Source organism: Atractosteus spatula, chromosome 3 (genome assembly GCF_055471065.1).
Source record: "Atractosteus spatula isolate fAtrSpa1 chromosome 3, fAtrSpa1.hap1, whole genome shotgun sequence".
NCBI lineage: Eukaryota > Metazoa > Chordata > Actinopteri > Semionotiformes > Lepisosteidae > Atractosteus > Atractosteus spatula.
This window is the reverse complement of record NC_142708.1, coordinates 67,740,681-67,761,827: the sequence shown is the minus strand read 5'-3', so window position 1 is coordinate 67,761,827 and position 21,147 is coordinate 67,740,681. Positions and strand designations below refer to the sequence as shown.

The 21,147-nt window shown below is 52.2% G+C and overlaps 3 protein-coding genes across 8 annotated transcripts; 2 read left to right on the top strand and 1 right to left on the bottom strand.

The window, feature by feature from the left end:
- The first annotated feature begins 281 nt into the window (after nt 1-281).
- Nucleotides 282-8,971, top strand: slc12a9 (solute carrier family 12 member 9). Of its 4 annotated transcripts, none has more exons than XM_088910085.1 (14): nt 282-808; nt 2,227-2,391; nt 2,884-3,018; nt 3,124-3,261; nt 3,404-3,700; nt 3,851-3,958; nt 4,096-4,207; nt 4,555-4,712; nt 5,412-5,494; nt 5,580-5,704; nt 5,846-6,038; nt 6,446-6,620; nt 7,214-7,360; nt 7,797-8,971. In XM_088910085.1, the coding sequence occupies exons 2-14, from the start codon at nt 2,229-2,231 to the stop codon at nt 8,744-8,746; spliced, it is 2,784 nt and encodes a 927-aa protein (XP_088766211.1). In that variant the 5' UTR covers nt 282-808; nt 2,227-2,228; the 3' UTR covers nt 8,747-8,971. The 4 variants fall into 4 exon arrangements, with proteins under 4 accessions (XP_088766211.1, XP_088766215.1, XP_088766214.1 ...); XM_088910089.1 differs by having other exon boundaries at nt 284-808; nt 3,124-3,268; XM_088910087.1 differs by lacking the exon at nt 282-808 and adding an exon at nt 842-2,050.
- Nucleotides 8,972-9,670: 699 nt separating this feature from the next.
- ppp1r35 (protein phosphatase 1, regulatory subunit 35) lies at nt 9,671-17,627 on the top strand. Of its 3 annotated transcripts, XR_016090790.1 has the most exons (8): nt 11,738-11,890; nt 12,627-12,883; nt 13,335-13,527; nt 14,440-14,673; nt 14,952-15,085; nt 15,609-15,818; nt 16,051-16,210; nt 17,536-17,627. XR_016090790.1 is itself a non-coding variant. In XM_088910101.1 (6 exons), exons 2-6 carry the CDS (start codon nt 12,656-12,658, stop codon nt 15,780-15,782), a joined length of 963 nt encoding a protein of 320 aa, XP_088766227.1. In that variant the 5' UTR covers nt 9,671-9,771; nt 12,627-12,655; the 3' UTR covers nt 15,783-15,858. The 3 variants fall into 3 exon arrangements, 2 of the variants coding, with proteins under 2 accessions (XP_088766227.1, XP_088766226.1); XM_088910101.1 differs by lacking the exons at nt 11,738-11,890; nt 16,051-16,210; nt 17,536-17,627 and adding an exon at nt 9,671-9,771 and having other exon boundaries at nt 15,609-15,858; XM_088910100.1 differs by lacking the exons at nt 16,051-16,210; nt 17,536-17,627 and having other exon boundaries at nt 15,609-15,858.
- LOC148838372 (uncharacterized) lies at nt 16,321-20,415 on the bottom strand. Its single transcript, XM_088910104.1, has 4 exons — nt 20,232-20,415; nt 19,528-19,619; nt 19,161-19,310; nt 16,321-18,064 (listed from the first exon to the last, which is right to left on the bottom strand). The coding sequence occupies exons 1-4, from the start codon at nt 20,269-20,271 to the stop codon at nt 17,402-17,404; spliced, it is 945 nt and encodes a 314-aa protein (XP_088766230.1). The 5' UTR covers nt 20,272-20,415; the 3' UTR covers nt 16,321-17,401.
- Between the last annotated feature and the right edge of the window lie 732 nt (nt 20,416-21,147).

Genomic DNA, 21,147 nt, shown 5'->3' with positions numbered 1-21,147 from the left:
AAGACCCTCCCTGTGTCGGAGGGCTGTGAACCTCAGAGCCCAGAGGGAAGTGTGACAGCCGGGCGGTTAATTAGAGCCGCTGTGCGAGTTCGAGCCGAGGCCCCACCAGGAGGGAGTCTGTGACCCCTTGACCCCTGCTCTAGCTTGGGGCGCAGGGACTGCCTGGAGTACAGTCACGGTGCCAATGACCTCCAGCATCCAGGATGTGAGCATCCGTGTCAGGCCCTGCGTGTGCCGGAGCTGCCTTTCCTCTCTGGGTGCGACTGTGCCCGTGCAGCTGCTCCGTCTGCCCCCTCTGACTCTCTTCCTTTCTTTTGGTCTCTCCTCCCCTCCCTTATCTCTAACCTGCTCTGCCTCCCTCCCCCTCTCTCTCTCTACCCCGTCACATGAAGAGTCCCATGACTCTCCGGCTAACAGTCACGGGCAGGAAAAAACGGGGTGTGTGCCGAAGGGGGGGGTTGACAGTGGGGTGTGAGGTTCTCCGCAGACAGAGGCGCGCCGTGCTCTCCTCTCCTCTCCCCTCCCAGCGGCGGGGATACCAGCGACAGCGCGGAAGCTGTGCGTTCACCTTGCAGTCTCGGCATCGACGGTCGCAAGAGGATGCTCTGCCGCGCCTAGGTGCCCGAGTGCGTGTGCGTGTGCGTGTGCGGGACAGGGCGACCTCCCTCTGCGTCCCAGCGGCGGCACAAGTTGTGTGAAGTGAAGCTGCTACTGCCGGCTCGGCACAGGCGGCGGCGCCCCGCACCGACCGAGCGGTCCCGACACCGCTCCCTCAACCGAGCTCGCCCGCGGAGGCGAGGAGCTTAAGGTAAGGGCGTAGTTTTTATTGTTATTATTGGGGAAAAAATAAAGAAATTTGGCCTCAGAAGCGTGTGCGCGCTCGAGCACCGCTCTTTGCTCCGTTTCCTCTCCCCCGTGCATCCTCGCCGCCAGTGACCCCCCCGTCCTCCCCCGCAGCACCGGCGGCTCTCTTTCTCGTCCTCACTGGGACGCCGCTCGCAGGGACCGTGGCGGCGAGGCTGCCCGGCGCGGTAACTCGGGCAAACGCAGCAGCGGAAGAGACGCGTCACCTCGCCCGGCGCCGCGCAAACCGGAAACAAAACAAGAGGCAGCGAAGAGTCAGAAGAGTCCGAAAATAAGAGACGCTAATGATGACGAGGAAGCGCCTGCACCGCGGTCAGAAAGGGACGCTTTCTCGCATCGGCGAGTCGTAGCATCCGTCAGTTCTGACCATTTAACGCTGCCGTCGACATCCTCAACATACAGAACACCCTGGTCCTGTCGGCCCCAATGTACCGAAACTATTTCCCCCGCCCAGTCCGATCTGCAATATCAGTTCCAAGCCCTTCCCGGCCGGGCGGACCGGATGCCCCTCTCCCGGCTGTTAGCCGTGCTCAGGCGGCCCGCAGAGGAGCGCTTGCTGTGGTAGCTCGGGCTCAGCCGGCAGCGATGAGAGAGAGCGGCGGGGCTTCTCGGTTCCCCTTTTGTGCACGCTGGGCTGTTGACCAGTTCGTACAGCCGCGCCCCTGTAGGTCCTGCGGGGTTGCCTGTGGCGCTTGACGGATGAGACGGCGGTGTGGCCATGCCGGGTTCCGCAATCGCCGCGGTTAGCCCACCGGTCATGCGGTGGGCTGTGGCAGGCCGAGCGGCGTCGGCGTGAGTCGCCTGAAACGAGCACGTAGAGGTGAAGAGCAGAAATAAAGGGGGGAAACACCAACGTTTCGCCTGCTAGACCTTCTCCGCTGCGAGGCTCACAGGCGAACATGGCCCAACAGCCGAAACGTGGCTTATTTCGTGATTTTTCTCGCGTGGAATGACGTGTACTCGTTCCTTGACGGCGCGCTGCAGATTCGAGTCTGCCTGGGAACACGTCTTCGTGCCGTTTGCGCCGCAGACAGTTATTGGGGTCGGTTCTGGCGCAGTTACAAGTCCCTGTCCTCTCGCTGCGTCTCGCCCCCCTGCTCCCATCTCTCTGGGGCAAATGCAGCGAGCTGAGAGGTAGCGCACTAACCGGGGAGGATACCGGCTCCGCACTGAACTCGTACGCCAGGTCAGTACGAGCTGGGCCGCTGAAAGGAGTCCCCAGCTCCGTGTTAAAACTGATCTGAATCGCGGGGGCCCCCCGGGTGACAGCTGCTGCCCTCTAGTGGACGGGACGCAGTCCGACTCTTGCTGTAGGGTGCTAACCAGCGTGCAGTCACTCTCCTCCTTCTCCCTCTCTCTCAGCCATGTCCAGGGAGAGCTCGCCCCTCCTCAACTATGGGCTGTTCAGCGCGTCGGGGGGGAGCGCCACGGCCCCCGGCGGCGCCACCCGCAGTCTGGGCACGTTCTTCGGCGTCATGGTGCCGACCGTCCTGTCCATGTTCAACATCGTGGTCTTCCTGCGCATCGGTGAGGCCGCGACGCACAGCACTTTGATGGGGGGTGGGGGGGGTAGGTAGCAGGAGTAGGGTTGGTTCAGGTATAAACACAGAGACGACAGTAAGACCTGGAACTTACTCTGGTCCTTGTACTTGTACAGCGCTTTTCTGGACACTCCACTCAGAGCGCTTCACAGGTCATGGGGATCCCCTCCCCTACCACCAATGTGCAGCCCCACCTGGATGATGCACCAGCTCTCAGTGGGGAGGAGAGCAGAGTGACGAAGTCAGTTCAGAGAGGGGGATTATTAGGAGGCCATGATTGGTAAAGGCCAGGGGGAAATTAGGCCAGGATGCTGGGGCAACACCCCTACTCTTTTCAAGCAAGCCCCTGAAATGTTTCATGACCACAGAGTCCCAAGTACCTTTGAAGGGCTTGTAGGGGAGTATCCAGAAAAGCACTACATAAGTGTAAGGAATTATTACTAATAACTCTTGGTAACACATTCTTATTGTTGTTAAGGCTTTGTGGTGGGCCAGGCTGGACTCCTGCAGGCTCTGCTCATGCTGGGCGTGGCCTACTTCATCATCTTCCTGACGATCCTGTCCGTCTGCGCCATCTCCACCAATGGGGCAGTGCAGGGGGGCGGGGCTTACTGTATCCTTTCCAGGTAATATGGAGCTGAGCTGACATGCTGAATGACTCCTCTGTAGGCGAGTGAGTTTGTCCACTGATAGTTTGGCCCTTGACTGTGCGTGTCAGTCATGATCAGCCGGACTCTGGGCCCGGAGTTTGGAGGCAGTATCGGCCTGATGTTCTACCTGGCCAACGTGTGTGCCTGTGGGGTCTACATGCTGGGGCTTGTAGAGGCCATACTGGATGTCTTCGGCAAGGTGCCAGGTCAGAGGTCAGGGGTTGTAGATCTTCCCTTTTTTTGAGTCTTGCATTTCTGTTTTTGTGTTTCCATCTCTAGTCCCCTCCTTTCTTCTCTGCCCTCGCTGGCTCTGTCCATCCTCGCCCATTCTGTCTCTCTCTCCCCCAGGCTCCTCCGAGCACGACGCCCTGCGTGTCCTGCCCCAGGGTTACTGGTACAGCCTGATGTACTCATCCGCTCTCCTGCTGCTCTGTCTGCTCGTCTGCCTGGTGGGGGCGAAGGTCTACTCCCGTGCCTCCTTCTTCATCCTCCTCATCGTCACCCTCTCGCTGCTGTCCATCTTCATTAGCCCCCTGGCCTTGTCCCCGCGCAGCTTCTTCATCGTCCACCAGGAGGGCGCCAACATCACTTACAATGCCAGCTACACAGGCTTCAATGCCACCACACTGAGGAGCAACCTGTATGGTGAGGGAGGGCGGTGGTGGTGGTGGGGGGGGGATCGGGCAAGGGAAGGAGGGTCACAGAGGGGGGAAAGGAGGGAGAGGCAGAGGAGCAGGCCCGGGGGACCTGCAGCGAGACTGAGGCTCTTTCTGTCTGTCCCCTCCCTCTGACCAGGGCACTACTCCAGAGACTACACCACGGCCAAGATGATGACCTTCGCCACTGTGTTTGCCGTGATGTTCACCGGCTGTAAAGGAATCATGGCCGGGGCCAACATGTCTGGTATTGCTCTCGTTCCTGGTAGCCGTGACAGCTGTCGTCATGGCAGCAGCAGCAGCTGCCGCCGCCGCCGCCGCCGCCACGGTGATGTTGCTAACGGCCTCTCTCTTCCTCTGTCCCTCCGGCTCATCTCTCTCCAGGGGAGCTGAAGAACCCCAGCCTGTCTATTCCCAAGGGCACCATCATCGCCGTCTCCTACACCCTCGTCATCTACCTGTTGCTCTTCCTCCTCGTCAGCTCCACCTGCGACAGGTCCGCAGCCCCGAGCACTCCTCTACTCTGCTGTCAACACTTAGCGAGGCAGTTCACAAGAACAAACCAGGGGTTACAGACAAGAGGGGCCGTTCGGGTATCCCCCCCCAGGTCTCAGTTCTAATGTACTACCCAGGGGTTGCCACTGGTTTGCGTTTTCCTTTTGGGTTGGCTTTGTCACGAATGCTTGAGGATTCTGAATCCTTGGATCAAGTTGTCAGTCACTCATGGTCTTCTTGGCTCCAGGCTAAAGACACAGAACTTGGCCAGGAATGAAACCCATTCTAGATCCAGACGACCGGTTCTTTTTTAGAGACCCTGATCCTGTCGCTGTCTGTGCTCCCCAGGGTGCTGCTGCTCCAGGATTACGGATTTTTCCAGCGGATCAACGTGTGGCCGCCCTTCGTGATCATCGGCGTGTACTGCGCCTCGCTGTCGGCCTCGATGGGCACGCTGATCGGAGCGTCGCGGATCCTGCACGCCCTGGCCAAGGACGAGCTGTTCGGTGAGGCGGGGCAGGGGGCGAGGCAGGACAGGGCAGGGTGAGGCAGGACAGGGTGAAGCAGAGCGAGGCTGGAGGGGGCAGGACAAGGTGAGACAGAGCGAGGCTGGATGGGGCAGGACAAGGTGAGGTGGGGCAGGGCAGGTTGGGGCAGAGGGAGGCTGTATGGGGCAGGGTGAGGCAGAGTGGGGCACAGCAAGGCAGGGCAGGGTGAGGCAGAGTGGGGCACAGCGAGGCAGGGCAGGATGAGGCAGAGTGGGGCACAGCGAGGCAGGGCAGGGTGAGGCAGAGTGGGGCACAGCGAGGCAGAGCAGGGTGAGGCAGAGTGGGGCACAGCGAGGCAGAGCAGGGTGAGGCAGAGTGGGGCACAGCAAGGCAGGGCAGGGTGAGGCAGAGTGGGGCTCAGCGAGGCAGGGCAGGACAGGGCTGGGTGAGGCAGAGTGAGGATTGGTCTGTAGTGTACTGAGGTGGAATAGTGGTCTGTTTTTCTTTGGTCTTCCAAAGTACAAGAGAAAGAAACCAAAGAAAACATTCTGAAAAATCGAACACTGAGGCAGTGAAGCAGACTGGGAGAACAGGCTATAAGAAGGAGGGAGAGATGACAACAGGGTTTGAAACAGGCCCAGCTGCATGAAGTGCTATGTGGAATTAGATGTCAAGTTCGATTATTGATTATTGATTCTGGGTTTTGTTCTGTTGCAGGACGGCCCTTGGCCCCGGCCAAGGTGACGTCCAGCTCGGGGAACCCCTGGGTGGCTGTGCTGTACACCTGGGCTCTGGTGCAGGTGAGCGTGAGGGAGGTGGGAGTGGGGGGCATGGGGGCGATCAGGGGAGGGGGACCGGCGTGACTGACGACTGGTTTGTGCCCAGGTGGTGCTGTGCGCGGGCCAGCTCAACGCGCTGGCCAGCCTGGTCACCGTGTTCTACCTCCTGGCGTACGCAGCTGTCGACCTGGCCTGCCTGGCGCTGGAGTGGGCATCGGCTCCGAACTTCAGGTGAGTCGCACCTGCGGGCACGGGGGGGGGAGAGAGAGAGAGAGAGAGGGCATTTCTGCCTGGCTGGCGCCTTGTCCCTCTGCCTGTCTGCTCCTTCCTCCAGCCCGAGCTCCTTCTATCTCTTTCTCTTCTCTCCCCCAGGCCCACGTTCCAGCTGTTCTCCTGGCACACCTGCCTGCTGGGCCTGCTGAGCTGCGTGGTGATGATGTTCCTGATCAACGCGGTCTACTCCTCCGCCAGCATGGTGCTGCTACTGCTGCTGCTGCTGCTCCTCCACTACCGCGCCCCCACCAGCAGCTGGGGCTACATCAGCCAGGCCCTCATCTTCCACCAGGTACGCAGACCGCTCTGTCAAGTATGGTCTTTAGTATCTCTGCACGGTCTGGTCTGTGGTATCTCTGTACCGCCTGGTCTGTAGCATCTCTGCACGGCCTGGTCTGTAGTTTCTCTGCACGGTCTGGTCTGTAGTATCTCTGCACGGCCTGGTCTGTAGTTTATCTGCACGGCCTGGTCTGTAGCATCTCTGTACCGCCTGGTCTGTAGTTTCTCTGCACGGCCTGGTCTGTAGTTTCTCTGCACGGCCTGGTCTGTAGTTTCTCTGCATGGTCTGGTCTGTAGTTTCTCTGCACGGCCTGATCTGTAGCATCTCTGTACAGTCTGGTCTGTAGTATCTGGTCTGTAATATTGCTGCACAGCCCAGTCTGCAGTCTATCTATATGGACCGACTCTCACCGTGTCCAGGTGCGGAAGTACCTCCTGATGCTGGATGTGAGGAAGGAGCATGTGAAGTTCTGGCGGCCGCAGGTCCTGCTGATGGTGGCCAACCCCCGTTCTAGCTGCCAGCTCATCAGCTTTATCAACGACCTCAAGAAGGGGGGCCTGTTCATCCTGGGGCATGTGCAGCTGGGGGACCTGGGTGAGAACACTGACCAGTGCACATGGGGACACTGGAGGGCTGCAGAGCTCTGGGCAGCCTGTCCCTGCTCATCCAAGCTCCTCAGTACCTTAGTGTGTCGGTGTCTTAACATCAGCTCCTGTAACTCTATTCTACTATATTGGTCCACTCAGTCTCATTACTGCATTACTCTATTGTTGTGTCGAGTGTGTATTAAATGCTCACTTTCTCTCTCAGTCCAGTGTTAATGGACTGTAGTGTCCAGTGTGTCTGTATTAACCCCTCTCTCTCAGTGCAGTGTTAATGGACTGTAGTGTCCAGTGTGTCTGTATTAACCCCTCTCTCTCTCAGTGCAGTGTTAATGGACTGTAGTGTCCAGTGTGTCTGTATTAACCCCTCTCTCTCAGTGCAGTGTTAATGGACTGTAGTGTCCAGTGTGTCTGTATTAACCCCTCTCTCTCAGTGCAGTGTTAATGTACTGTAGTGTCCAGTGTGTCTGTATTAACCCCTCTCTCTCAGTGCAGTGTTAATGGACTGTAGTGTCCAGTGTGTCTGTATTAACCCCTCTCTCTCAGTGCAGTGTTAATGGACTGTAGTGTTCACCTCTCTCTCAGACACCCTGCCTTCAGACCCAATACAGCCCCAATACAATTTCTGGCTCAGCCTGGTGGACAAGCTGGGGGTGAAGGCATTCGTTGACCTCACGCTGTCGCCCTCTGTGCGGCAGGGCACCCAGCATCTCCTGCGGATCACCGGCCTGGGTGAGCAGAGGGTTTACTCACACCAATTTGGTAGCAAGGTTTTTACAGCAGAAAAATCAGTACCAGCATTATTAAATATAAAAACCACAGTAGCAGTACTAGGAACATTATTTGTAATACTAGCGTATGTTAGTGAAAGCAATATTGGAACTAACGAATGTAGTAATTATTTTAATATTCACAGCAGCAGTACCCAGCAGCAGCAGTGGCAGTATTAGGACTAGTACAGGTAGACTTCCTGTGACCGTGTCTGCAGGATTGAGGACAGAGCCCTTCCTGTTTTACTCTGCTCCCTCTTACTCTCTCCATTTTCCTCCCTCTCTCCCTCCCTCTTCCTCTTGTCCTCTCTCTCCCCTCTTGCCCTTTTCCTCTCCCTCTCTCTTCCTCCCTCCCCTCCTACCCTCTCCCTCTCTCTCCTCCTCTCTCCTCTCTCCAGGCGGAATGAAGCCCAACACGCTGGTCCTGGGTTTCTATGACAACTGCGTGCCAGAAGACTACTTCCTGCAGGACCCTGTCTTTCGGAATGGGACGGAGGGAGGCGGGAGAGCAGGAGGAGGAGGAGGGGGGGACAGTTTTGGGGTGGACATCCCCTCCCTGCAAGCCCACTTCCCCCCCGTGCGGGACGCAGAGTCCAGCCGCTCTCTGGCGCCGGACGAGTACGTCAGCATCATCGCGGACGCCATCAAGATGCAGAAGAACGTGTGCCTGGCGCGCTACTTCTTCCAGCTGGAGGTGGAGAGGGAGAGGGGGCTCGGGGGGTGGAGGAGAGGAAGAGAGAGGGAGAAGGGCAGCATCGATGTCTGGCCCCTCAACCTGCTGCGTCCCGAGAGCAGCGGCTTCGTGGACGTCTGTAGCCTCTTCCTGCTGCAGATGGCCTGCATTCTCAACATGGCCACGGGGTGGCGCCGCGCCCGCCTGCGCATCTTCCTCTGCGTGGAGTCGGAGTCTGGCGACCAGGGCTGGATGGCCAAGGAGGAGAAGCTCCGGGAGCTGCTGGGGAAGCTGCGCATCAGGGCCACCATCCGGATTGTGGACTGGGACACCGTGGCCCGGCTGCACTGGGGGAAGAGGCCCCGGGCCGCCACGCCGGGGGCAGGGGGCGGGGGTCAGGGTGGCGATTTCGATGGCCCGTCCCTCGCCACCGCGCCCTCCGCGGCCTGCGCCACGCTTCCGGGACCCGTGTCGGACGACTTCCTGTCCGCGCTCAACAGGCTGCTGCGGGAGAACAGCGGCGACGCCGTCGTGCGCTTCCTGTACCTGCCCTGCCCCCCTGCTGACACCAGCCAGCTGCAGAGCTACCTGTCCCAGCTGGAGGTCATGACCCGTGACCTCGGCCCCACCTTGCTCATCCACGGTCTGACCCCGGTGACCTGCACTGACCTCTGACTGGCTTCCGACAGCCGGCCTTCCCACGCTTTCCCTGGCTCCGACTTATTTCGTCCCCGACGTCAGCCGTCCAATCGGAGCTTGCTGTTGTCTTCAAGGAGCCAATGAGAGCGAGCGCCTGTGGACCGTGTTGCTTGTCCTGTATAAACTGTGTACATACGAACTCTGTATATAAAACCTGAGATTTTGAGCTTTAATTTGTGTGATAAACAGCACAATACCAAATTCACTTCATTATTCTATTCTTATATATATTCATGCAGTAAATAAGAATAGTATTCTTAATAATAATACTATTTTTTAAATTCATCTGTGCCTCACCTCAACGCCCACCTTGTCTTAAAAGGGATGCCTCTGTATCATCATTTTCAGATCCCCTCTGTTCCACATTCAGATTATGTCCCTTCTGCCATTGCAAAAGCACTTTGGAAATTTAAAATTTAAATTTAACTAAAACCAGCTTCTTCCAGGGAGATAGCTTTGACACAGAGATAATAGCTTTGGCACTGAACACCAGCGGACTGTAGCTTGTGCCCTGCGTAGCTTTGCCCACGTTGCAAGCACAGAGCCTTACTCAGACGCTCATGGGCAGACAGGGGTAGGGAGCGGATTTAAATCAGGCAGCACGAGGCACAGCCCTGCAAGCGTGTCCAACAGACAGAAAAGTCCAGACTGTTGGTTCTCAGGGAGGTCTGGCTCGGGAGAAAGCTATGTCAAAAAGATGAGGTTTAAAAACTTTACCGTAGGAGACGTAAAGGCAGAAATTCAGATGGGACCAAAACACAGGCCAGCCTCGGTTTCAAACGCACCACGGCAACCGCGCCTCTCAAACCTCACTGCCGAGGTTCCTGGCGCCGTCTGATGACGCATCAGATCGCTTCCCTTCCCCCCCAAAAAAACTGCGCAGTGTTGTCTATTTCATGGGTTCGACCGAAGCGAACTTATTAGGACGCAAGTTGTGTTCAGGAATACAGAAGTGCCTGCGACGAATGTTTTCGTTACTGTTCGGGTGAAAAACTGGAAATGTACGTGTAAAACCCAGAAACAAATACAGGTTTCTGTGAATTGAAAGTTATAAAGTCGTGTTAAAATATGCAGCGCGGAGCAACTATCCAAATGTAATTTCAGATTATTTAGAATATTTTGGCAGTTTATTATAATATGTAAGTAGACGTTTTGATATTTCATTTGTTAAAGAATTTCTCTTTATTTGCAAGAGACATGTACATACAGGAGGACTTCATCGTGGTACTTCATGAAGTAATATTAATAAAAAAATATACAGTAATAAGCTTTTTGCATTAAGAGAGAGCAAAGCCTTTTAATCTGCAGTAACAATTTAGATGCTAACAGGTTCTGAAACAACACAACGTATTTTCAAATGGAGCATCAATAAGGTTTCCAGAAAAAGAGTAATCACACAGTTTTAGAAATGAATTGGTACAAATGGGTGGGATTACGACAATGGTGAAGATCGGGACCGAGCACGTTATTCAATAAGTAAAATAGTTGATCATAACCCCCCAATCATTTATCTAAGAATATACCCGAGGGGTTGGTATAATCAGAGGCACGTGAGTTCTTTGTTCTCTGGCACAGTTTTGCTAAAAAGAGTAATAATGCAGGCACATTGGGTTAAACAAACATTTATTCATAATGACAGTAACACGCAGTACACTATACACAGCATAAACCTACAACACACAAGTTCCTGTGACAGGTGCACAGACAAGGCGTTTCAGAGGTCTACGACTTGTCCCCCCAGAAAGCCCCAGGCTGCTGGAAAGTATTGGATTCTCAAGTAACGTCTACAGAAGCCAAGGAAGAGCTCAGCTGCCGGCTATACTAGAATACAACCTACAACTGGGATTAAATCTCTCTCTCTAATCTGGATGCCACAAAATAAATGGGAGTACACTGTATCCCTGTATTGTTAAATGCACCCACAAGGCGGGAGAGGCAATTTTAAACAGGGATTCTTTATTCAGGAACTCCAAGAGAGCTACAGAATACCACGCTCTCTTAGCAAGATTTAAATATTTGGCTCCACTTGGGTCTTTTCTGACGATTTTGAAGTTCTCGCTTGGCACAAGCTTCAGGTTCCCTCTCCTCTTCTCCTCCCTCTCTTTTCACACTTTTTTTCCCCTTTTTTTTCTCTTTTGCCTCCTCCTGATCTGATCTTATGTGGTGTGTTTCTGGACTGTTGATTGACAATCATTTAGCCAAAACTTAATTAACTGAGGTGGACCAGTCCTGGTCCTGGGGGGTCAGTGTGTCTGCAGGGTGTCCAGTCTTGGCCCTGTGAGGTCAGTGTGTCTGCAGGGTGTCCAGCGGGTCACAGCACTGCTGTCATGAGCAGAAACTTCAGGAACAGCAGTCACTAATTCTGAATTTCTAAATGAATTTCTGATTCTGAATGATGATCCGAAAAAAACATAGCTGGCTTTAAAGTAGTACAGCTGTTCCTGAAGATGGCATAGAGACAGATCAGTCACTGGTATAAAGAACACTGGTAGTTCAAATAGGTAGCTGCTTCAGCATGCGTAGGTTGCAAAGGAACAAGTAAAGGTTTATTCCATGCTGAAAAGAGAAGAAAGTAAACACAACATTTCGGCTGTCGAGCCTTCTTCACGTGACACATAAAGAACACTATATCAGGAGGAGTCAAATGGATACATTTTCCCGTTTCCCATTCCTGCTTCTCCACTTTCCTTTTTCTGAAATCTCCTTTTCAGCGTAGATGGGACACTTAATTCCCGGACAAAAATGCAGAGTCAAAAAGTATTAGGTGGCAGTGCTTTAATTCCTGAAGACGCGAATTGCCAGCAAGCACGAGCAAACGCAAGCTCGAAGCGACTTCTGGGAACTGTAGTGCACTAGGGGGAAGTTAGTTTGTGCCGCTTCCGGTGGAGACAGGAAGTGAGGGGTCAAAGGTCTTGTTTGTAACTGGAACTGAGAAAGATGGCTGCGGCGGGGTTCGTGGAGGGAAGTTTGAATGTTAGTGGGTTGGAATAAAGACTTAAAGAAAAAAACGCAGCCTTATATAAAATAATCACTTTTATTTAATTTGTGATATTTTATTTAATTGCATTAAAGACTTTATAACACGGAAAAACGACACGTTACAGTTGGAAACATTTTCTGGTAAGATTGTATGGTTTGTGTCAAGCAATAATGAACGTTATTGTCACTGTAGCTCATTGTAAGATTCATAGCGAACGGCAAAACTGCTTTAATTCTCAGGTAATTTATTAAAATTGAATCTTTTATTGTATTAGTGACAGAATGGGATTCAAAAGTCATTTGCTGGACTGTCTTTACAGTCTTCACAGATCTGATGGTGATGAGTGTGAATGTGGAGATACAGAGGAGCTGGACTGAGTGTCTTTACAGTCTCTACAGGTCTGATGGTGATGAGTGTGAATGTGAAGATACAGAGGAGCTGGACTGAGTGTCTTTACAGTCTCTACAGATCTGATGGTGATGAGTGTGAATGTGAAGATACAGATGAGCTGGACTGAGTGTCTTTACAGTCTTCACAGATCTGATGGTGATGAGTGTGAATGTGAAGATACAGATGAGCTGGACTGAGTGTCTTTACAGTCTCTACAGATCTGATGGTGATGAGTGTGAGTGTGAAGATACAGAGGAGCTGGACTGAGTGTCTTTACAGTCTCTACAGATCTGATGGTGATGAGTGTGAGTGTGAAGATACAGATGAGCTGGACTGAGTGTCTTTACAGTCTCTACAGACCTGATGGTGATGGGTGTGAGTGTGAAGATACAGATGAGCTGGACTGAGAGCATTTACTTCAGCTCTGATGTTTATTGCAAGTTTGACCTTTTAATGAATGTGTTTTGTTTGTGTTTTGATGGATAGGCTGGTATAAGGAAGACTGAAGTGGTAGAATGGCTATGGTGACCCCCCAGATGTGCAGTCTAGGGGGGTATATTGACCATGACAGCCACCTATGTCCCCGGCCACCCCCTGTGCCCATGGGGACCAGCAGTCCAAGAAGTCTTCACCTGCCCTCGACGTCTGACCTTGACCTCTCTCTGACTCCTGACAGACTGGGCAGAACGACAGGGATCCTGAAGAGAGATGGAGAGGGAGGGGGGAGACATGTTCACAGACAGGTACTGATTAAGAAACACACAGACAGATCAGGACAGGGAGAGGAAGAGAGAGAGAGACACAGATCAGGATAGGGAGAGGAAGAGAGACAGACACACACAGATCAGGACAAGGAGAGGAAGAGAGACAGACACACACAGATCTGGACAGGGAAAGGAAGAGAGACAGACACACACAGATCAGGACAGGGAGAGGAAGAGAAAAGGAGAGATACATAGACAGATCGGGTTGGAGTTTTACAGGACAGACAGAGTGAAGCAGAGAGGAACACGTGAACAGGAAGGTACTGCGAGTGAGGGAGCGGGAAACAGACACAGATTGTTAAATGCAGGTGGAGTAAGACGGAATGGCACACAGCCAGTGGTGCGACATCATCCGGGAGTCTGCCTTGGTGTGTGCTGGTGCGTCTCTCTCATGGGACGGCCCCTTGCAGTACGCCATTTTTGTCTTCAGGTCCGCTTCGATGTCAGCCCGGGTTCACAGGCCAGAGCGGCCGATCTCTCGCCCCCACAGCGGGACGGGCCAGCCGTTTCCACGGTGACCGCAAGCGGGGCGCACCCCCAGCCCCGCGACAGCACAGCAGCTCTCTTCGGCCGACAGGAACCACAGGCGCCGAGCAAGTCGGCTAAATACAAGGCCCCCAAAGGTGGGAAAAGTGCATTGCTGCTTGAGCCCTTAGGGGTATTGTCTGTAAGGGTCCCCAACGCCCCAGTCGCTGGTGTGTTATTCCTCAGAGTGGAATCTACATGTAGATTCAAACTGAGAGCAGGAGGCACTTCTTTACAATAAGAGTTGTGGGAGCGTGGAACAAGTTATTGAAGCTGATACCATGACTTCTTTTGACAAACAGCTGGAGGAGATCCTAAAATCAGTTACCTACTAACTACCCACAAGACAAGCACCGGCCCAAGTGGTCTCCTCTCGTTTGTAACTGCTCTAATGTCTGGCAGTTAATCACATAATTTGTTTGATCGGGGAACTGACTTTATTTTTTTTTCTCCTAAGGGTCTCTTCATTATTTCATTTAATGGTCTCCAGCTTTAATAATAACAATTAAATTGCTCCTGGTCTTTGGAAATGGGCAATTTAACAGTAACCTATCAAGCCTGCTGGAGTGGGGCTTTTCCAGAGCCTGATGGGAAAATCCTGCTATCCAGATTAGTCTGGTCTTTTCTCTTTCCTCTTCATGTCTCAGTTTCTCTCTCCCTCTTCAAATTCTTTGGGAACCATTCAAAACCCATTGGGGGTTTTCTGAGTCTCACATGATTGCCATCAGAAACCTATATAAACAAGATTTGAAAGCAGTAATCACAGATGTTTGCTTTATTTGTAGGACATTTTAAGTTACATTTTCATCCTGGCTCTTTGGTTTGTAAAATCAAGTGGGCTGTAGTATGTGCAGTTTGATTTGTGTACCTTTAACAGAAAACATAACTTGATGCAGTTATATATAACTTTGAACAGTAAATCAGTTGTCAATATTGCCATTAGTACATACAGTGTGTGGTTATTAGCATGGTTGTGAATATGGTGATAAGGTTTATTTTTTTGTGAACAGGGGATCAAGACAAGATACGGAAAAGGCACCAAGAGAAGCAGGCAGTGCGAGAAACACCCCTGGATTGCCAGCCAGGGGTCCTCGCAGAAGGTCCGGAGCTGAACACCACCCTGGCCGTTGGAGTGGAGCTAAGAGGCGTGGCTGAGGCGGAGTTTGACCCCAAAAGGGCGGTGCAGGACCAGCTGAGGAAGTCGGCACACAGGAAGAACGCCATTGAGATCAGAGCGACTGAGGGTGAGAGGTGGAAACAGTGGAGCCGAGGGGCGCAGGGCAGGGTAGGAGAGGAGAGGAGGAGCAAAGCAACAAATTATGGAAAGAGGAGAGAGAGGGACTGGAGGAAAGAGGGCTGGAGAGGGAGGAGAGAGATGGGGTAGATGTGAGAAATGAGTAATGGAGTGAAACAGAGGAGAGGAAGTTAATCAAAGAGAGGGGCAAACGAGAGGTTGGGAAGAATTGAAGAAGGAAAAATGCTGTCTCAATTCCCTCTTACAGCCTGTGTCCCTCTCTGTCAGGAGTGAACATCCCTCGTTCCCAGCAGCTCTATCGCGCCCTGGTCAGTGTCAGTGTGCCGGAGGATGAGCTGATCAGTGAGGCTGTCAAAGAGAGGTTGCTGCTGGCCCCGCCCCCTCGCGCCCACGGCAACAAGGTCAGTAGGGGAGGAGTCACAGGCTCGTCGCTCTAACCGCCAATCACCTCCAGGTTAAACCATGTTGTAAGAAAGCAGGAGGATTTTTGATGTATTGTCTAGTCATTATTGCTTTCTTACAAGATAAGGAGGCACTGAGCAGATACCTCTTTTTTTTAGGAGACGGGTGCATTACAATAAAATGAAAAGTGAATTTTTCTAAGCAGTGGGTTGCATAATTATTGACACAAGTTGTCAATGGGTACCTGGAAAATTGGTTTAGTCCACAATGTGCCCTACATGACTCAAGCTCCCTTTCGCCCCCCGTTGGTCTCAGCAGGGACTGGTGAATGTGATTACTTCACTGGCCTTTCATCTTGAATTGCCTAAATCTAATTATTGGGAACACTTGTAAGTTATTTATCAGTGAAACAAGATATTTAATTAAATAAGGGAGCTCTAGTGTCCGAGGGCTTTCGGATTTGGGCTGGTCCGCTCAGTTCTCCCCTGACCGAGCCAGTTTGCTTTCTGTGTGCAATTCCAGGAGTCTCCTCCAGAGGGACCCGACCTCCTACACTTCTACAGCCCCAGCGAGCTGCTGCGTGAGACCCCATTCCTGCCAGGGGAGGGGGTGACCCTCCCGCGACCCCGTCCCGTGCCCAGGCCCTCGCAAGCAACGTTCGATCTCTACCACAAGCATCGGCAGTGGGAGGCATGACGCCCCCTGTCTGCGAGGAGCTGAGCCGCTCTGACTGTGAGAGTGTGTGAGCTTTGAGGTGTGATAGGGCTGTAGTAAGCGGGAGTGTATTTATATATAGTAGATATTTTTGTCTTAAATTATTTAAATAATTCTGTGTGAGAGTTTTTATTATTATTAGAGAATAATAATTATTATTATTACAATTATTACAATGCTTTGCATAAGTATTCACCCCTTTCCTGTAAGATTCCATTTTGTCCATCTATTTTCTAAATGCTTCTTCCAGTTCAGGGTCACAGGGGGGGTCTGGAGTCTGCGCCCACAAGCAGCGGCTGTAAGACGGGGTACACACTGGACCGACAGACGCAAAGACGCGCACTTTGAGGAAACTCAAGGAAACCCAGGGAGAACATGCGAACTCCCCACAGATAGCACCCCAGATCCAGGTCGGGCTCGAACCCAAGGCCCCAGCACTGCAAGGCAGCCATGCGCCTCTGTGCCACTAGTGTTCCTTTTTCTTGAATTGCAAATGAAGTGTACACTTTAAGTCAACTGTTTTATACATTTTATGTCACAGTCTTGTATATTTTATAGACAATTATATTATAAATACATGTTTTTCACTGAAAACTCCAATACTCATACTGAACACTTTTGGGGATAAAAACTTAAATTTAAGCAAAAGCTCAAATGTGTAAAATGTTGATTGCTTACATATTTACATATCTTTCCTGTGTTCAATTTAAAGTAGTTTACAATGTGTATACATGATTTGTAATTCAAGGCAATAGGATATCATTGGAATGGGTTAAATACTCCTGTCTGGTGGTGTATATTGTTTTTTGATGATTCCATAGAGACCAGGAGCTGCACAGTACAGCTCTTGTCCACAGAGAGACCAGGAGCTGTGCAGTGCTGTTGTACCCTGAACTCCAACACAAAATAGTTGTTTTTTATTATATGGTATTAACTGCTTCTTAACCGTCTCTGGAAACCACAGATTCGAAGTCTGGTTTAAACATGCTGTTTATTGCATGGACAGTAACAATGAAACAGATTTTATGTGGCCTCACTCTTAGGCACGAATTGAGTTTGACTGCAGTGTAAAGAGATTACATTGAGCACTTATAGAGAGTTACAGACACAGCCCCTTGTTTCCAAAACACATCTGCTCACTGATTTGTTCTGCTGTGATAAATACGGTGCTCTAAAACTGCACTGATTTATCAGTGATGCCCTTCTGTTTTTGAAAATCTAGGAAAATCAATTATGTTCCGCCCGATCTGGAACAGTCTGCTCTGAGCTCAGCTGTCATCCCTGAGAATCACAATGTACCCTTTAGGGAGATCCTGCCTTAGAAGTGCTTAGTCATAATCTCACAAAAGGGAGGTTCACACCATTGGCTCCTCAGCCAAGCACGGACACCCAGTGCCTGACCTGCAGTTCCTTTTGTACTCGGGAGATCTACTATTGCAACAACACATCATGAGTGGGGTAAAACGGACCTGTCTCGCAGGCAGAGGTGAATGAGGGAGTACAGGCTCTGCCTGTCCCTGTCTCTCTCACCCTCTCCCCCTTCTCCCCGCCTTCCTCTCCTCTCTCTTTCCCTCTCCTGCCCACTCTCTGCCCCCCGCCACTTACAAGAAGGGTTTCTGCCGGGGCTGAATGACGCAATGCACGTCCTCGTCATACTCCAGCTCATCGTCATAATCCCCCTCCTCTTCCTCTTCCTCCTCCTCCTCCTCCTCCTCTTCCTCCTCCTCCTCCTCAGTCTCCACCCTGTGCGGCAGCTCGTGCTCCCCGTTCATCTCCAGGCAGCGGAAGCAGAAGGCGGCCCCGCAGGACAGGTTGGGACAGTCCACCTCGGGACAGCCGTCCAGCATGTGGGACACCAGGGTGAAGCAGGCGGGGCAGGCGCGGACCGAGGGGCAGCCGTGTACCCCGTTTCCCGGCTCGTCTACCGCGGGACAGTGCAGCAGGAGTGCCTGCTGGGGGCAGCGGTTGTTGCCACAGTCGGTCTCCGCTCTGTCCTCCTCGTCCCTCCCGGCCCCGTGTCCCTCCCTGGAGCGGGACCGGGCTCCCTGCCTCTCTCCTGCCTCCTTCCCCGTCTCCCCCCCCCGCGGGCTGCTCCCGCGCCCACGGGCCCTCCCTCTCTCTGGCCTCCCCTTCCACTCCCGCAGACAGTCCCAGCAGAAGCGGTACAGGCGGCGCAGGTCCAGAGAGCAGGGGCCGCACACCGCGCAGAGCCCTACCCCTCCTGCGCCTGGCACCTGCTCACACAGCCGAGTACACCGTGGGCACTGCAGGGAGAGAGAGGGGTTAATACAGACACACTGGACACTACAGTCTATTAACACTGCACTGAGAGAGAGAGGGGTTAATACAGACACACTGGACACTACAGTCCATTAACACTGCACTGACAGAGAGAGGGGTTAATACAGACACACTGGACACTACAGTACATTAACACTGCACTGAGAGAGAGGGGTTAATACAGACACACTGGACACTACAGTCCACTAACACTGCACTGAGAGAGAGGGGTTAATACAGACACACTGGACACTACAGTCATTAACACTGCACTGAGAGAGAGAGGGGTTAATACAGACACACTGGACACTACAGTCTATTAACACTGCACTGAGAGAGAGAGGGGTTAAAACAGACACACTGGACACTACAGTCCATTAACACTGCACTGAGGGAGAGAGAGGGGTTAATACAAACACACTGGACACTACAGTCCATTAACACTGCACTGAGAGAGAGGGGTTAATACAGACACACTAGACACTACAGTCCATTAACACTGCACTTAGAGAGAGAGAGGGGTTAATACAGACACACTGGACACTACAGTCCATTAACACTGCACTGAGAGAGAGAGGGGTTAATACAGACACACTGGACACTACAGTCCATTAACACTGCACTGAGGGAGAGAGAGGGGTTAATACAGACACACTGGACACTACAGTCCATTAACACTGCACTGAGGGAGAGAGAGGGATTAATACAGACACACTGGACACTACAGTCCATTAACACTGCACTGAGAGAGAGGGGTTAATACAGACACACTGGACACTACAGTCATTAACACTGCACTGAGAGAGAGGGGTTAATACAGACACACTGGACACTACAGTACATTAACACTGCACTGAGAGAGGGGGTTAATACAGACACACTGGACACTACAGTCCATTAACACTGCACTGAGAGAGAGGGGTTAATACAGAGACACTGGACACTACAGTCCATTAACACTGCACTGAGAGAGAGAGGGGTTAATACAGACACACTGGACACTACAGTCCATTAACACTGCACTGAGGGAGAGAGAGGGGTTAATACTGACACACTGGACATCAGTGTGTTTTAGCTGACCTTCCTGTATTTGTCAGTGTTGTCCACACTGAGCTCTAGAATTTTCCTCTCCAGTCCCACCCTCTCCTCCTCACTCAGCAGAGCCAGGTTTCGCACTTGAGGCCACGGCCAACAGAGGGCGCACTGTGGGCAGGTGAAGTCACTGCTGCCCTGTGGGGAAGGAGACAGACGCCCAGAACCATCAGAGCACATTGGGTCCGGTGATTCTGTGCACTTTACTCTGGTTTCTGCAGCTGTTTCAGAAACAAATCCAGTAAAAAGCAGTTGATCCGAGACTTTAATTTTCAGACTTTAATTTTTTACATTCCCAAACAAGACAGCCTTGTCTCCCACTCCAGGAGGCAGGAGGCCTGTCCCAGTTTCTCACCTGGTTCAGGGTGGACTGGATCCGCTCCTTCAGTCTCTCCAGGCTGGAGATCTTTGCACAGCAGGGAAACTTCACTTGCACAGCTCCTGGGTCTGAGCATCAATAAACCTCATCATCATCATCGCTTCCAAAAACATTGTCACTGAATTCTGTCTCCCTCGCCAGCCCCCATCTTCCTCCTGTCTCTCTGAAAGACCTCAGTTTCTCCATCTCCAATATCTGTGTCCAGGCTGTGGTCCCTGAGCCTGTCCTCTCTGGACAGCCAGGTCTGCCTGTGTCCAGTGTCTATGTTCAGGCTGTGGACACTGAGCCTGTCCTCTCTGGACAGCCAGGTCTGCCTGTGTTCAGTCTCTATGTCCAGGCTGTGGACACTGAGCCTGTCGTCTCTGGACAGCCAGGTCTGCCTGTGTCCAGTGTCTATGTTCAGGCTGTGGACACTGAGCCTGTCCTCTCTGGACAGCCAGGTCAGTTTGTGGCTAGTTTCTATGTCCAGGCTGTTTACCGACTTGTACTGTGGCTTGTTTGAGCGCATTAACACCGCAACAATACTGGGAAGCTGAAGTCACAACGTTTGACTAAAAAGTCGGCATTACCGCCCCTCTCGCTTCACACATTCTCCTAAATAAGACTAACAGCAAACGCAGTAATTTTAATAAATTAGCGCTCTGATCGCTTCGCCCGGTCTCCCACTCTCCCGAACTCACCTGCTCCGTTTCTCAGTCCTTCACTCTGAGGCTGCTCCATCGTAACCAAAAACCTCAAGCAATCGCAGAAAGATTAATTTACAATATACATATTACTCTTTAAAAAACAAAAAAAACACTAAATTCGTCAGCGGCCTGTCAGCTGCTGAATCCCCCGCCTGTTTTCTTGACTTCAACTTCCCTGTAGTTCCATTTTCAGTTTCATGTGAGCTCACGGTGTGAGGGCGCGCTTGCTGCCCCCTGGCGGCCAGCTCTCTGTACTGCAACACTGTTCCGTCGGGGCGGGCGAAGCGCGGCATGCGCGAACAGGCTTTGCGGGCAGAAAAAAATATAGCCCAAGTTCATAAAGTTTTAGTAAAACTGTTATTTTTTAATGTAATGAATGTAGTACTGGACTTTCTGTCTGAGCTTCCAAGTATACTGTCCGTCTATGTCTGTCCAAGTATCACCTCTGTGCATCCTTCTGTCCAACCAAGTGTGCTGTCCACTGTCCACAGCTGTCTGTCCACTCCATCCATCAAAGAGATCTGTGTGTCCACCTGTCCATCCATGGGTCCTCTCTATCCATCCAAGGGTATCAGTGGTGATTCAGCACAGGGCTGTTTAGCTCAGAGACCCGAAGCCCTGTCTTTCGGACTTAGGCCGGACCGGTGAGGAGGACGGACATGAAGACACGTGACAGCTGATGGACAGGAACTGTGGCAGCAGCGGAGAGAGAAGAGAGAGGACAACGTCCCTCTGCCCACCGTGGCAGGGCTGTCGTTAAACAGCGAGTGGAACGATGACATCATGACGATGATGTCATTGAGAGGGAGTCCTCCTCTCTGTCTCTCGCTGGAGGTGAGTCAACAGAGAGAGGAGCAAAGAAACAGGAGAGGGAGGGTCCCCGTCTCTGGAGGTGAGTGAACAGAGAGAG